The following is a 13,406-nucleotide window of genomic DNA, read 5'->3' on the forward strand; positions in this document are numbered from 1 at the left end:
GCTTTTAATAAAGTTTTATTCCACTTCCTACTGCGTCTGCGAACACAGAGTAACCAGCCACCCTGCTGCTCAGGCTGGAGAGAGGAAGGGTTCAAGGCTGCAGCAGGGCACTGCTCCTCCCAACAGGCTGAGGACTGCCTGGCTAGAACCAGGGATAAGCAGAAATGGTAACTTCTCCCCCCTCCCTACCCTTCTTGGTCTTTTTAGTTTCTATTTTAAATACAGCTTCCTCAGATTGCAGATATGGAGGGCAGGGGCAGAGAGAGGGGGGATGGACATGGCAAAACCGCTGCAGCAATTAACTTGACTGGCCACAGGAGTCTTAATTTTCTTCCTATTTTGAATTTTGTAGACATTCACTGGACCAAAGACAAACCACATCCAGTTACATGCCAGTGGTCCCTGCTCTAGGATACTTGCAGTTCATTCTTTTCCCCTTCTCTTCCTGTTTTCCACAAACTATCTGAAGGTGTTTCCATAGAGCCCACCCCACTTCAGTAACAAGCAAACATGTCCTTGATCCAGGTGCATAAATAATGAGATGCTCTAAGATGTGCAGTGATGCAGAGAGGAAGAAAAAGGCTATTTAAATGTACTTAATGTGTATTTTATTTTCTTCATAGGAAGTCTTTCCTGAATCTGTGGAGAGGGTTTACAACAGACTTAGCTGAGAGAGCCTGAACAGTTTGAGCACTGTGTACATGTGGCAGTAATCAATCAAGGTAGCAGAGGAAAAATAAACAGATGAATCTGTTGTGAAGCTGGCAGATAGTGAGGAATCTAAGACTGATTACTGCACCTCAGATTTTTGCAAATCCATTCAACTTGCAAGAAAAAGCTAACTGCAGTATTTTACAACATTGCAATAGAATTACAACATTGCAATCACCTGTCTGACCAGACACATAACTACAGGACTTTGTCAGTTACAAAGCAGCAAAAGATAAAATACTGCTGGTAATTTTTTCTGTGAACAATTTCACTTTAAAACTTCATCAGCAGAATATTGTTGCTTTGACTGTTTTTAATAGATGTACAATAAAATAACCTGGGATCAATGGGCTCTAGCAGAGCCCTTCCCACAACTTGGCAGGGATGACATGTCCCCATCCACCCCTGCTCATCTCCCAAGGCTTCTCGACATGTCTCTGCAGGGCCTCAGCAAGTCAAACAAGTCTCTACTGCAACAACACTGCGTTAAGGCGGCTTTTATGCTTAAAAAAACCACACCCAAAGTTTACAACACTTTTTCAACATTTCCACATTGCCTAAACAAGAACATTTTCAGGAAAGAGCAGGCAGCAAGACTGACAAATTGCAAACCAACGTCAGAAATGGTTAAATTTCCATATACATGTAAATTGGACTTCACAACAGAATTTAAAAAATTACACAAACCTATTTCGTACTCAGGAGACTTAACAGACTGTTTCATGCCAAACTAAAGTACTTTTTATAAAATATCAAGCCTCCTAAGGCAGAGGACTGTCAATGAGAACAAATTATGTTTATATGCTGAACTTTTATAATCATTACTTAGAAATCCAGAAAGACATTTTTTAGAACTGTTCTTGACTATAAAATAGTTACTGACTTAAACTTCACAAAGCAAAGGATCTTTACTTATTAAGCCAATAAGCAAATGGGCACAGAACTCCATGAGAAAAGTAAGTTTTTCCTTACCTGATAAAATTCCCGAAGCCAATTCTTCTGTAAGTTTTCTGGCTGAAAAAAACAAAAGACAAAAACTAATTAAGAATAAGAGCAATGTATTTTTATAATATATCAACACCTATTGCTTTCTTCAGTGCATTCAAGTGCAAAGATTTTTTTAACAATTAAAAGAAAAAAGTACAAACATGAGGATGTTCCTCCTCAAGCGCCAATGGACAGACCTCCCCTTTCTGTTTCTGAGTCTCTTCTCAGATTTTCACTTACACAGTTCATTTTGCGTAGAACTTCACAACATTCACACACACGTGCAGTTATCAAGCAATTAAATTGATGGACTTGATACATATTGAAATACGTGCTTTTAAAAGTACACATTGATTGGCTGGACATCAAAAACTTCACGTGAACTGCTGATTCCCAGCTCTTGCAATCCGAGTTTCCAGCTACATGGATTGACTTCTAAGTAGCTGGCTCAGAGGGACAACCATGCTTTGGTGAGATGCTGGAGCACCTTAGAGCTCCAGACCAGGACAAACCGGGAGAAGCGTTACAAGGTTGCTACAGAAGTCATGAAAACTGAAGCTGTAAACACATGGTAAGTACATGGTCCTGCCTTCTCAGAAACAGAGCCCACCCCCATGATTATGGAGGGGCATAACTCATTTTCACACATCAAATACCCAGCTACAAGAGAAATATTTGTTGAGTTTTATCTTCAACACGACTTATGGATAAATTTTTGCATGACTGCAGGGAATAAAACCCAAATCAGACTTTTCTCTCCCAGAAACAGCAGGAACGTACATTATCTGTGGGAGGCAGCAGAACATACTGAACTGATAACCAGAGAGATGCCTCAACATTGTCCCTTTAGTAACAGCCATGACACCAGCTGCCTGCAGGCAAACTCTCAGGCATGAAATGTCTGTCCTGCTCTGCTTTCCCACCAAGGGTTTTACTGCTAAATGGTTGGATTTGATCTTACTACCTGAAATTTACTGATTTATATCAACTGCTTTTTGCATGAAGATTTTCCCACAGGAGGCTACAAAGATTTATAAGTAGTCCAATAATAAAATATTATATCTTTTGCCTACAAATGTCTAGAGCTCACCTGTAAGCTGACCAGGTCTACAAGAGTTTTCTGAAAGATAAGGGGAAGAAAGTGCCACGTTTGTCCCTTGCTATCCATCACCTCCCTTTTGTTGATCACTCAGCTCTTAACAGTTCTGGAACTCAGGTATCTGTGACTGGTAAAGAGGGAAGTCTTCCCCCCTTAGGAACAATCTTTTTTATCTAGTCTGGACCTCCCCAGTGTCTCCCGCAGCCCCTCACCCTGTGCCTGCAGCCAACCAGGACTCATCTTGGCCCCAGCTCAGGGACATCTCCAGTCAATAAACACACCAAGCAAAACACTCGTGTCTCCCAGCCATGCCCTTCCCCTCGGCCCGACTGCTACATCTCAGAGCCTGAATAAGGAAGATGCAGACACAAACAAACCTGAAGGCAGCCAGGCTGGCAATAAAACAGTCTCTCTAAAAACAGTCTCATTAACTGTTTCTTTAGCAGTTTAACTCTTTTCCTACTCATTCTGCACTTAATGAGACACCCCACCAAGTAAATGCAAAGTAGATTGTTGCTTTTATAAAAGCAGCAACATGACAACAAACAACCCAGAAGCTGCAGTGATTTCCAGCTGCCTTCTAACCTAAAGTGATGGAGGCAGCACAGGATTTGTTTGTTTAAATCACTCTACAGAACAAGTATGAACTGGGAACATGCTTTGTATACGATTTGTTTATGATCTAAACCAAAAGGCCAGATTCAAACTATAAAGAAAGCAAGATCTCGAGTATTGCGAAACTTCCGATTAAACTTCTCTGGTAGTTACGAGAACTAGGTAAGCAAGTCTGGGGTTAGGCCATGAGCAGACTGCAGCAGTGCTGGGTGTTTATTTTCAAAACAGAAAGTGTGGCCTTGTTCAGTAGGTAATAGGCAATTTTCATGTTAACAAACAAACAAACCCCACGAACTCCTCACTCCTCTGTTTTATTTATGCCAATCACAAAATGTCCTGGGGACCTCTTAGGTTTTAAGAACAATCCAAAATTAACACAAGTCAGACATTTTTGTAAACCCACTAAAGCAAACCAAACCCCATTTCAGCCTACACTTACAGGCAGGAGCTTAGTGATGGTGACACAGCATCTCCAAGAATGCAAACCCAAACTTGAGGCAAACGCATCAGAGCACAGGGCCCTCCACCCAGAGCCTCCCCTCCTTTCAGACACAGTCTATGTTACACACAACCATGAGATTTTAACTTAGTGTGTTTTGACATTTTCAGTCAAACCAGACTGCAAATGTGTAAATAAGGATGGTGCAGCTATTCACATCAATTTATTTTAGCTACAGCATTTTAAGGGAGAAAAAATGCTTACCAATCAGGAATATTTGAAGCAAGTTATTCATACTTGAGGAATCCCAGGGGGGAAAATAAAGCACAATCTTACTTTTGTTTTTAAATACAACTGCAAGTGGTAAAAGGTCCCCCATTTGCTACATGACTAAACAAAAACATTGTAAGATTAAACATGAAAACAACCCAGTTCATCAGAGGGAAATTGACGAGACAGCTCCAGGGCCCTCCAGCAGCTCTGCTCCTACCTCCCATATGCTGCATGAGATTGTTTTTGAGAAATCGGATCAAATATTGAAAAATTTGCCGAATGAAATCCTGAGCAGTGACACCAGTCCCTCAGCTGACCAACCTGCAGAGGCTCCTCACAGCGCACCGTGACCCAAAGCTTACCCAATTCTTCTACCATGACACAACTCTTCTACAATGACCCAAATCTTCCACGACCCCCAGCATCCCCCTACCCAGCCTGGGACGAGGTGGGCAATACTATCTCCTTGCTGTCTTCATTACAGCTTGGAGACCCCTGGATGACAGGTATCATAAATAGAGAGCACCACTGTATCAACCCACACCTTCCTCTGGAGGAGGTACAAATATGTACAGAAAACTCAGAACTCCCTAGAAAATTCAAGATCTCAGAATTATAAAAAAGAAATCTACAGCAGCTACATTTTCTGGGTAGACCAGGAACGTCTTCTGAACAGAAGCAGGAGTCAGCCACAAGTGATGACTAAAATAAAAGCCACTAATAGCACTCCTGTTGCCACACTGAGCTGTTACAGCATCTACCAACTCATGCATTTGTGAAAAAGCAGGAACAGCCTGCAAACAGATTCATGTGGCTGAACAGTGCTTTAGTGTTTGGGTTTTTTATTTGGTTGGATTTTAAAAAGGCTTTCTTTTCTCTTTATTAACTGCAACAATCACTACCCGGAAGCCAGTGGCCTATATTCTCCATAGAGTTGCCATCCACTTTCACCAGGTACATCAAGAGCTTCAGCTCAAGAAGAAAGGACACCATCCCACCAACAGCTGGGACAGTCCAAACCTGACTGCTGCGGAACAAAACTCCCCACAGCTCCAAACCCTGCCAATGTAACCCCTCCTGACACCCATCATATTTTAGATTTTCTGGCACTGGCCAGTGCTCAAACAGAAAGAGGAAAACTGAATCCAGGTCACTAAGTAGAAGTTACACCTAATTTTACTACTTTGCTTGCCTGCACGCCCCTTTAAACTAATCACAGCATAGCACAAAGTCTCAAGGGGGAAGGCATTCATAAAAATAATTCCAGAACTAAGCCAGGTACAATGAGATGAAGCAAGTCACCAAAAGCTGTAGGACCTTCCTGTTTTCCTCCTGCCTTTCTCCTCATCTGAGCAGCACAACAAGAACACCAAGTTGCAGGCAGGAGATGGCAGCAGGGCCACCAGGCGCCAAAGCCAGGCTGAACAGCCAGCGCCAAGGGGCTGGTCTAAAGGAGTTAACTCTGAAAGGGTTGTTAACTGAACCATCCTAGGTAAGAACTAAGGGGCTGACTGATTATCACAGTTCACAACTGAGAGTTTCTGAAAGAAAGGACAGCAGGTGGCAAGAGCCCAATGAAATAACACAAATGGGTGCAGAATAAAGCTCTCTGCAGAGTAATTCCTTTTGGGATCCCAGTGAACAGGAAGGCTTGAAGAAGTGGTGACAGAAACAAGTCAGGGCAGCAGAAACAGCACTGGAAGACGCTAGTCAAGTCCCTTGGCAGGTAATTTCAGGAGATAAGAGTGCTAATGAGGTCGTTTTGGGCTGCCAACAAGGGCTCCTCTGCACAGGACCACGAGTTTTGGAGCCCCCATGGCTGTGCCTCATGCCTGGCCTGATCCCACAGGACCCAGCCAACCCCACTCCTCTCCTTGGCCACAGGATAGACCCTGCTGTGTTCCCCACCACCGTGCCCCCTCCCATGACACAGTCACATCCCTTCTGTCCTTATCACTGTGGCCAAAAGCTGTGATCTAGTCCTCTGCCTCAATCCCTCCCTGGTCACCACTGCATAAGTGAAAAAAAATTCAGTTTTGAAGGACTGAAGATAACAATCAAGTGGAGAGATAATTCATCTTCCTCTTTTTTTTTGTTCTTTCCTGTATAAAATTAGGAATGTTATATTTCATGTCTTCCAGACTTTGGCTTTTTTCCCCAGCCTTTCTCTCCACACTCTGTCCTTCATTAAATTATCTCATTCTTTTTGTAATGTAACTGGAATTAATCTTTTCCTTGTCCTCAGAGCTAAATCCTTTCACACCCATCAGCTGGCACACTGATCTCTCCCCATTCACTAATCCAAACCCCACTCTAACAGCCTCCTGGCTTCTTCCTCCAGGTCCTTCTCCCGTGCCCATGCACAGCTCAGCTCATGCTCTTGGGCTCCAGCAACGCCAGGAAAGACTGAAGAAAGGTGCAAGACAAAGGTCTGGGCATCCTTTCAGGAGGAGTCTCTCTCCCAAGCATCCAGTGCTTTTGGGGAGTAAGCACCTCCTCCCTCAGGGCCCTGGGCTGCCCAGTCCAGCTCTTGGGGAGCCCCAAGGTTGCCCAGCACCTCCCCCAGGGGCACCTGCCTGCTTTCAGCAGCGCTCAGGAGCTGAGCAGATGTCTGCAGGCTCCCTCCCCAGGAGCACACAGCAGCTTGGCAAGCTCCCTGTTCTTCAGGCCATGGTGCTGTAGCTGAGCTCAGCAAACACCCCAGAGCCCTGGGGATCCGGGTGCTGGTTTCCTCCTACCATTCCACCTAAGGGCACACATTTTGACTAAACAGAGCCACAAATAGCAACCCTACCCCAAAACAAGCATGACTTCTTTCTGACTGCAGAACCACATGGGATCCACGTTAAAATAACAGGACACGCGTACCGCGCCCCACTGCTCCCTTCAATTAAAAGCTGTTTTGACCTTTTCCTGGAATTCCAAATCCCACTAAAACAGCCTCTTTTCATGCTGAGTTTCCATTTGAAGTCTATTTATGGTACACTGGTTACTGTATTGGTCAGGCTTATAAGAAAATTAGTAAGCACATGGATACCACATGGGTTGGTAATATCCCGAAAACAAGCAGCTTTTCAAAATGAACATACAAGTAAGTCTCTCTTCTCCCCAGTGTTTCCATTTCCTACAGAATTACACCCAACAGCCGAAAGAAAGCTTGAAGCCTGTTGCAAAAATATATTCAGACAGGGAAGAAATATCTTCTCTTTTCCTTTTTTGAAAAGACATTTAGACAGGGTAAGAAGCCTTTCAATCAGAAGGGAAAAAAAGGGAAGAGAACTAAATGAAACCAAATTAACAGCCTGGAAAAATGTCTTTTTAGTTTCATTCAGAGGGAAATGGAAGAAAGTATGAATTATAGAAAGCAGGTTCTATTTTGTGAAGCTTATTTTTAGCTAAGAATAGGCTCATTTTTTAAGCTAAAAGAAAAAATTCTTGACTAGCTTTGTGAAAACCCACTGAGCTCCGAAACGAAGGCGGAGGAGAATGGGCTGGGTGGACCTGGCACACTGACTTGAACAAAAGGTAGAACCAATCTGAATCTCTAAATGCCCAACTTAAGCAGCCCTAAGAGCCCTATGTGAACTAAGGGATTCCCTGAAACTCTGAGCTCCAGAGGTTTCTTGGCATTGCACAGCAGCACACTGGGCCCATGGAAGTCCTATCTGCTGCAGTCCCTAGCACAGTGGCCTCTCACAGGGCACTGGAAATTACCATCTTTGTCTCTCCTGTCCAACCTGACCTCCACTGCAGAACCTGAGTATCTACTAAAAATGCAGTAAACCCCTCTTTTTTTAAAATCATCTTCTCTGTTTATCTCCCTTCCTGTGAGAGGCTCTAAGTCAAGACATCATACATGGTGAGTATACAAATAGACACCACAGTAGAGCCAAGAGCCTGGGGGATCCCTTCCAAAAACACCAGAAGCTGAAAGAGAAATACTAAGCATCTGCTACCTGTTCTGAAGGCTATGTGTTTCTAAATAATTTGAAGCTCCCTACAAACTACTCTGCACACGAGACATTGGCACTTCTTAAAACAACAGAAATCATGGACCTGGACTGAGAGACACACCAAGAGACAGACGTGCCCAGCCAGCAATGGAGCCTTCAAAACCCAGCAGCAAACAGGGAATGCAGCCTAAAACAACCACAGCAAAGAGTAACCTGTTAGAGTAAATAAACTGTTCTGGCCACATCTTAGGAAAATATCAGGAATTATGTAATCAAACTGAAGGTGCCTTCCTCTTCAAAGGAGCTGGAGATAAAGAGGTGTGCACTGCAACTGATCGCAAGGTCAGGATTTAGTCTCATCTCTAACAACACCAGACAGGGGAGGAGAATGAGCCGCCTTCCTTTAACTCCTAAAAAGTGATGGTAGCACATAGTGTCAGGATTCCTGTCTAGACAAGATCTCCCAAACCCTCAGGACCTCACTAGCCTTGAAACCAACATAACAGGTTATGAGAAGACCCCAAAACTAACAAACAAAAAGATCAAACATATCTCCACAAAATCAAGGCTAGAAGTGGACACCTGATGAGCAGCAGCTGAAACAGGTTCTAGCTCTTCAGCAGCTTCAGCTGTTGAGGCAAATGCCACAACAGCACTTTAAAAAGCAAAAGAAAAACTTGCCACTAACACTAAGCTTCAGCAATTATCTCTTGCACAACTGAACCCAACTGTACCCTTCACAAATAGTTTTGACAAACCTCTGGCTTTCGAACAGCCAAGACACTGATGTGGCCTTAGAGGAACAAAGGCACAGCTGAGCATCCATACACCTCCAGAGCACAGAAATACAGCTCCACGAACAGCAAGCAGGAGAGAGGCCAGAGACAGCGGGTCTGTCAGAGGAAGCAGCAGATGAGCAACTGAGCCTTCAGATTTTGGGGGAAGCTGTGGGGCACTCTTTGGCAGAGAGCAGGTCAATGCCTCCACCAGAGGATGTAACTGACCCTTGGAATTAAGCCTGGAGATTTTGAAGGGCTGAGTGTCCTGTCCACAGCACTGGGTGAGGCAGAGGAGCAGGGCCTTAGCACGACTCTGAACACTGGCACTGAGGGGTCAGGACAAAGGCCTTCTGCATGGACAGGCATCCTGCAGAGCACCAGGAGCTGCCACCTGATGGACCTGGCAGAGAAACCACAGGCTGCCACAGCTGGTGGCTGCAGCCCACAGCTGGGGCAGCCCAGACAGACACCCCAATAACCAGCAACCCCAGCCCTGCCCTTGGAGAAAGGTACCTGACTGTGGCATTTGCAGTGAATTTCTTCCAGGCAACAGCTCAGCTGTCTGAGTGCACAAGGCAAGAGCATGGCACTGCATGGCCCTGCGAGCGTCTGCATCGCCTGCAGATGGGAAACAGCAGCTCAGCAGAAACCTGCTGCAGCACCAGGCCCCAAATCTGCAGATCTGGAAGTGCCTCCAGGGTGCTGCAGCTGTGTAGGACCCCAGGCTGGACACAGCAGAGCCAAGCGGGCAGCGTCAGGTAGATGGGGCTGACCATGGGAGCTTTGCTGTGAGGGTGAACATCTGCAGGAGAACACACCACAGCGACGTGAAAACCAGTGACATACGGTGCTGTTGAACAGCACTGGCAGCTTTCTCTCCTGTCTGGAACAGTAGCTCTGTCTTTGGTTCTCAATGTGGATATTCAAGAATCCCTCCTGAACTCCATGGGCATAGCAGAACAAGAAGTCCAGCCAATAAATACATTTCAAAGAAAAAGGAAAGGAACAAAAAAGAAAACCACTCATTACCAATGGAAAAAACAAAGTCTACACGACAAACTTGAAACTGGTCACCTAATTCAGTATGAACAATGCCTGCATTCAATAGAGGATGATTCAAAGGCAGTGACTAACAGCCATCTATCATCCATATGAACAACTAAATCTCAGGAAAAAGTTTATGAATCACATACAATACACAAGTTTGTAAGACCTTTCATAACTCCCAAGTACAAAGATGAAAACTGCACTTCAAGATATCACAGCATTCCAGCTCCAGAGCAAACACCAAGTACCGCACACAGCAGGTCAGCATGACACCAGAACAGCCCCTCTGCAAGGTCTGCTCCTCGCTCAGCTTCTGCCTAACCACCAGTGCCAGACATGCTCTGGAGAAGGCAAATCAGCAGAGAAGCCCATGAGTTGCATAGCAAGACTCTGGTACAGCAACTCCTGTCAAACATGTTTGTGCCCATCTCTGCCGAAAGCAGAACATGCCTGAGCTGAGACATGGATTTGAGAGCTTTGCAGAGAGGACTGAGGCAGAACAAGGAGTGACATCAGGTTATGCCAACACATTTTTCCCCATCCTACCTGCACTGACAGCGAGTGCCTCTACCCAAGCAGCTGGTGCACGCAGGGGCAGCACAGCAGCACGAGGGGCAGAAAGGGACGCGCTGCCCTCGGGAGCTCTGGGTGCCAGGGAGGCTTTGACACAGTCACTGGCCACGGATGCTGCCTGCCCGGGGCTGGACCCCTCCGGGACAGCACAAGGCACTCGGCTCCTCCCCACGGGCAGTGCCGGCTCTGCAAAAACGCCCTGCAGGTGAAGCAGAGCTGGAGGCTTTCAGAGTCATCTCGGAGCCTCCTCCACGGGCAGCACTGCAGGCTCACCCTGCTAACGCTTCCCAGCCAGCGCCAGGCTGAGCTGACCAGCACCTGGAAAACATTCCCCGTCGCCAAGAGGGTGAGTGTAAATACGTAACCACACTCAAACACCCAAATGCTCCTCTGGCCCTTTGTCATTCATCTATGCCTGCCCTGACAGAAGCTGGCAATTAGTAAACTCACCACGTTAGTCATTTATATTACTTTTTTTTTTAATTGCTTGATAACCTGCAAACCAACATCACTTACAGAGGCACCCTCTTTCCTCAGCTTCTACATTTGCATCAAATAATGGGCAACAGTGATACCAGAGTCACTATCATCAGTTGTTAACAAAAATTAAAAAAAGAGAAGCAAAGGCTTCCTCTTTTCCTTCGTAATGCCATGTTATTCATGCATACATATGAATGCAAGCTGAGTAAAGCAGCAGACTTCAGAAAGGTTTGTGTATATGTATAGAAGCATACACACGTCTGCATTTACATACACACAAACACATTCCAAAGCTGTCCCAAATTATCTGCTTCCTTAGTTCAACCAGTGTCAGAGAACAAAGAGTCTTCTCAACTCTAATGAAGCTCAGCTTTCAATTACAGAATTCCCACACTATAATTAATTGAAGATACACATGTTTTCTTAACTATTTTTAGTAGAGTTAATTTTCTTAATGATTACAGAGCAACAAGACTTTCAAACTTCCAGAATTGTTTGTGCAGAAAATAACTCAGTATATCTGATGGCACCCAGACCAAGTTTTCTAGCATACATCCAGATACACCCTTAGAAGCGAAGCTAAACCACGTTAGCACAGGATGTGCTGTGAAGGCAGATGCACCATGTCTGCTCTCCACCAGCCCTGCCCACGCAGTGCCCCCGAGAAGTGCTCAGGGCTGGGCAGCCAGGCTGGGCACACAGGGCCCAGGACACAGCCCGAGGCTCCATTTCCACCCACACCCCTCACCCCAGACATGCCCGCCAGAGGCAGGTGCACAGCAGAGCATCCCACGCCTGACGACTTACAAGTAACTGCAAAGCCTGGGATAAAAAGAGCCATGAATCTTAACCATCCCGACCCAGCAAACTCCCAATGCATTTCAAATCTAACTTCTATCACCAACATCTTACTGACAGATTAAAGGCTCCTAGATATTTGAATAACCAGCATGAGTATTAATAACAAGAGTTAATCCAAGAGTATTTATAAGACACAAACCATAATTGTTAGCAAATAGTAGATTAACAGCATTAACACGCTCAAGTCTTCCTCTACTTTCTACCCTGATTTTAGAACGGCACCAGGAAAACAGACATTATGCTGAGAAACAGTGTAAATAAAATTACTCTGTTCTTGCACATGAATAGATAAAACAGAGCTCTGGCAATATTCACAATCACAGCCACCCCCATGGTCTATGTTATTTGTGGGTTTTCTTTCTTTGCTTTAAATTAGATCTTTAAAAACTCCTCCCCAGATTGAATACGGGGATGACTACTTGTTTTCTACAGCAACTGTTTTTTTAAGTGTACGTGGTATGAAAACATTTGGTTTTAGGATCCAGTTTCAAAAGTAAATCTACAACATACTTGCATGTCACTTCCCAAATCCCACAAGAAAAATCACCAAGCCAATGAACTTTGAAAAATTACATTAAAACCCCACCACACCCACTGACAACAAAGCCAGAATGCCTTTGTTAATCCCTGTTTTTGGAGACTTCTCTGCAAAGCCTTGCTGGTGCTCCAGGTGCTTTGTAGCACCACCCATGGGAAACAGTGCTGTCCTGACTGCCCTGACTGGGCATGGCCCCACCAGTGAAACACCACGATCCAGCAGAGAGCAATTAATGGGTCATCACCGTATGGATTCTGGATCTGCCCACTGCAAGTCACCTCTACTAACCTTTGAGGAGCTCAGCAAGCAGCTTCCTGGCAAGCAAGGTAAGCAAGGGAACTTGTGAGCTAGATGAAACAGACAGCAAATTCCTGTCAGTCACTGGCAAGAGCCTGGTGAAGAACTTGGCTCTCCAAGGCAAGTCAAAGTGAGATGTGTTGAGAGCTGCCTACCTACCCTGCAGATGTTCCTGCTACCACAACATCTGAATTTTCTTAAGTCCAAATTTTGACAGGGACATTGTTAAAAATTCCAGAATTTTAGTTGCAGAGCTCCTATGAGGCAACAGGCACAACAGTGAAAGCAGCCAGGAGAGCCAGCAAGAAAAGCATTCTTCCTGTAGGCCAGATTTTATGGAGGCCTGAAAGTGTCCTATGTATTTTATGACTCCTGTTGGCTGTGATAGTGGCACACCTTTTCACAGATGTACTGGCTGGTATCTTGAAGCAGCAACCAAAGACCCCCAGTGCCTTCTACACAGGACATAAATGCACCATGAGAGCCTCATAGGGCAGCCATTCTGGTAGGGATGGGTAGGGTACATCTGGTAGGGATGTACCCACCTACATCTACGGCTTCTGGACCCCTGCTGAGCCCAACAGCTCAGGGAGTAACTGCAGAGTAGGTGGTCAGTATAAAATAGTCTTTAATTGGTAAAGCGGAACATGTTTCATGGAAAAAAAAGAAGTAATATTATGTAAATGTTCATTTTGATAGACAGGAACTTTCATGAACTAAAGCTCAAGAGCTAAAGTTCATGAGCTATGTGCAC

The 13,406-nt window shown here is 45.0% G+C and overlaps 1 protein-coding gene across 2 annotated transcripts in view; it reads right to left on the reverse strand.

Annotated features, from left to right (window-relative positions):
• INPP5A (inositol polyphosphate-5-phosphatase A) overlaps positions 1 to 13,406 on the reverse strand; it is a 193,947-nt gene that overhangs the window by 144,306 nt on the left and 36,235 nt on the right. For both annotated transcript variants that reach the window (XM_051618458.1, XM_051618459.1), the window contains exon 2: positions 1,684 to 1,725. In XM_051618458.1, the coding sequence (XP_051474418.1) occupies positions 1,684 to 1,725 (42 nt within the window). The remainder of the gene's footprint in view (positions 1 to 1,683; positions 1,726 to 13,406) is intronic.

Source organism: Apus apus, chromosome 4, assembly GCF_020740795.1.
Source record: "Apus apus isolate bApuApu2 chromosome 4, bApuApu2.pri.cur, whole genome shotgun sequence".
In the NCBI taxonomy this organism is placed as follows: Eukaryota; Metazoa; Chordata; class Aves; order Apodiformes; family Apodidae; genus Apus; species Apus apus.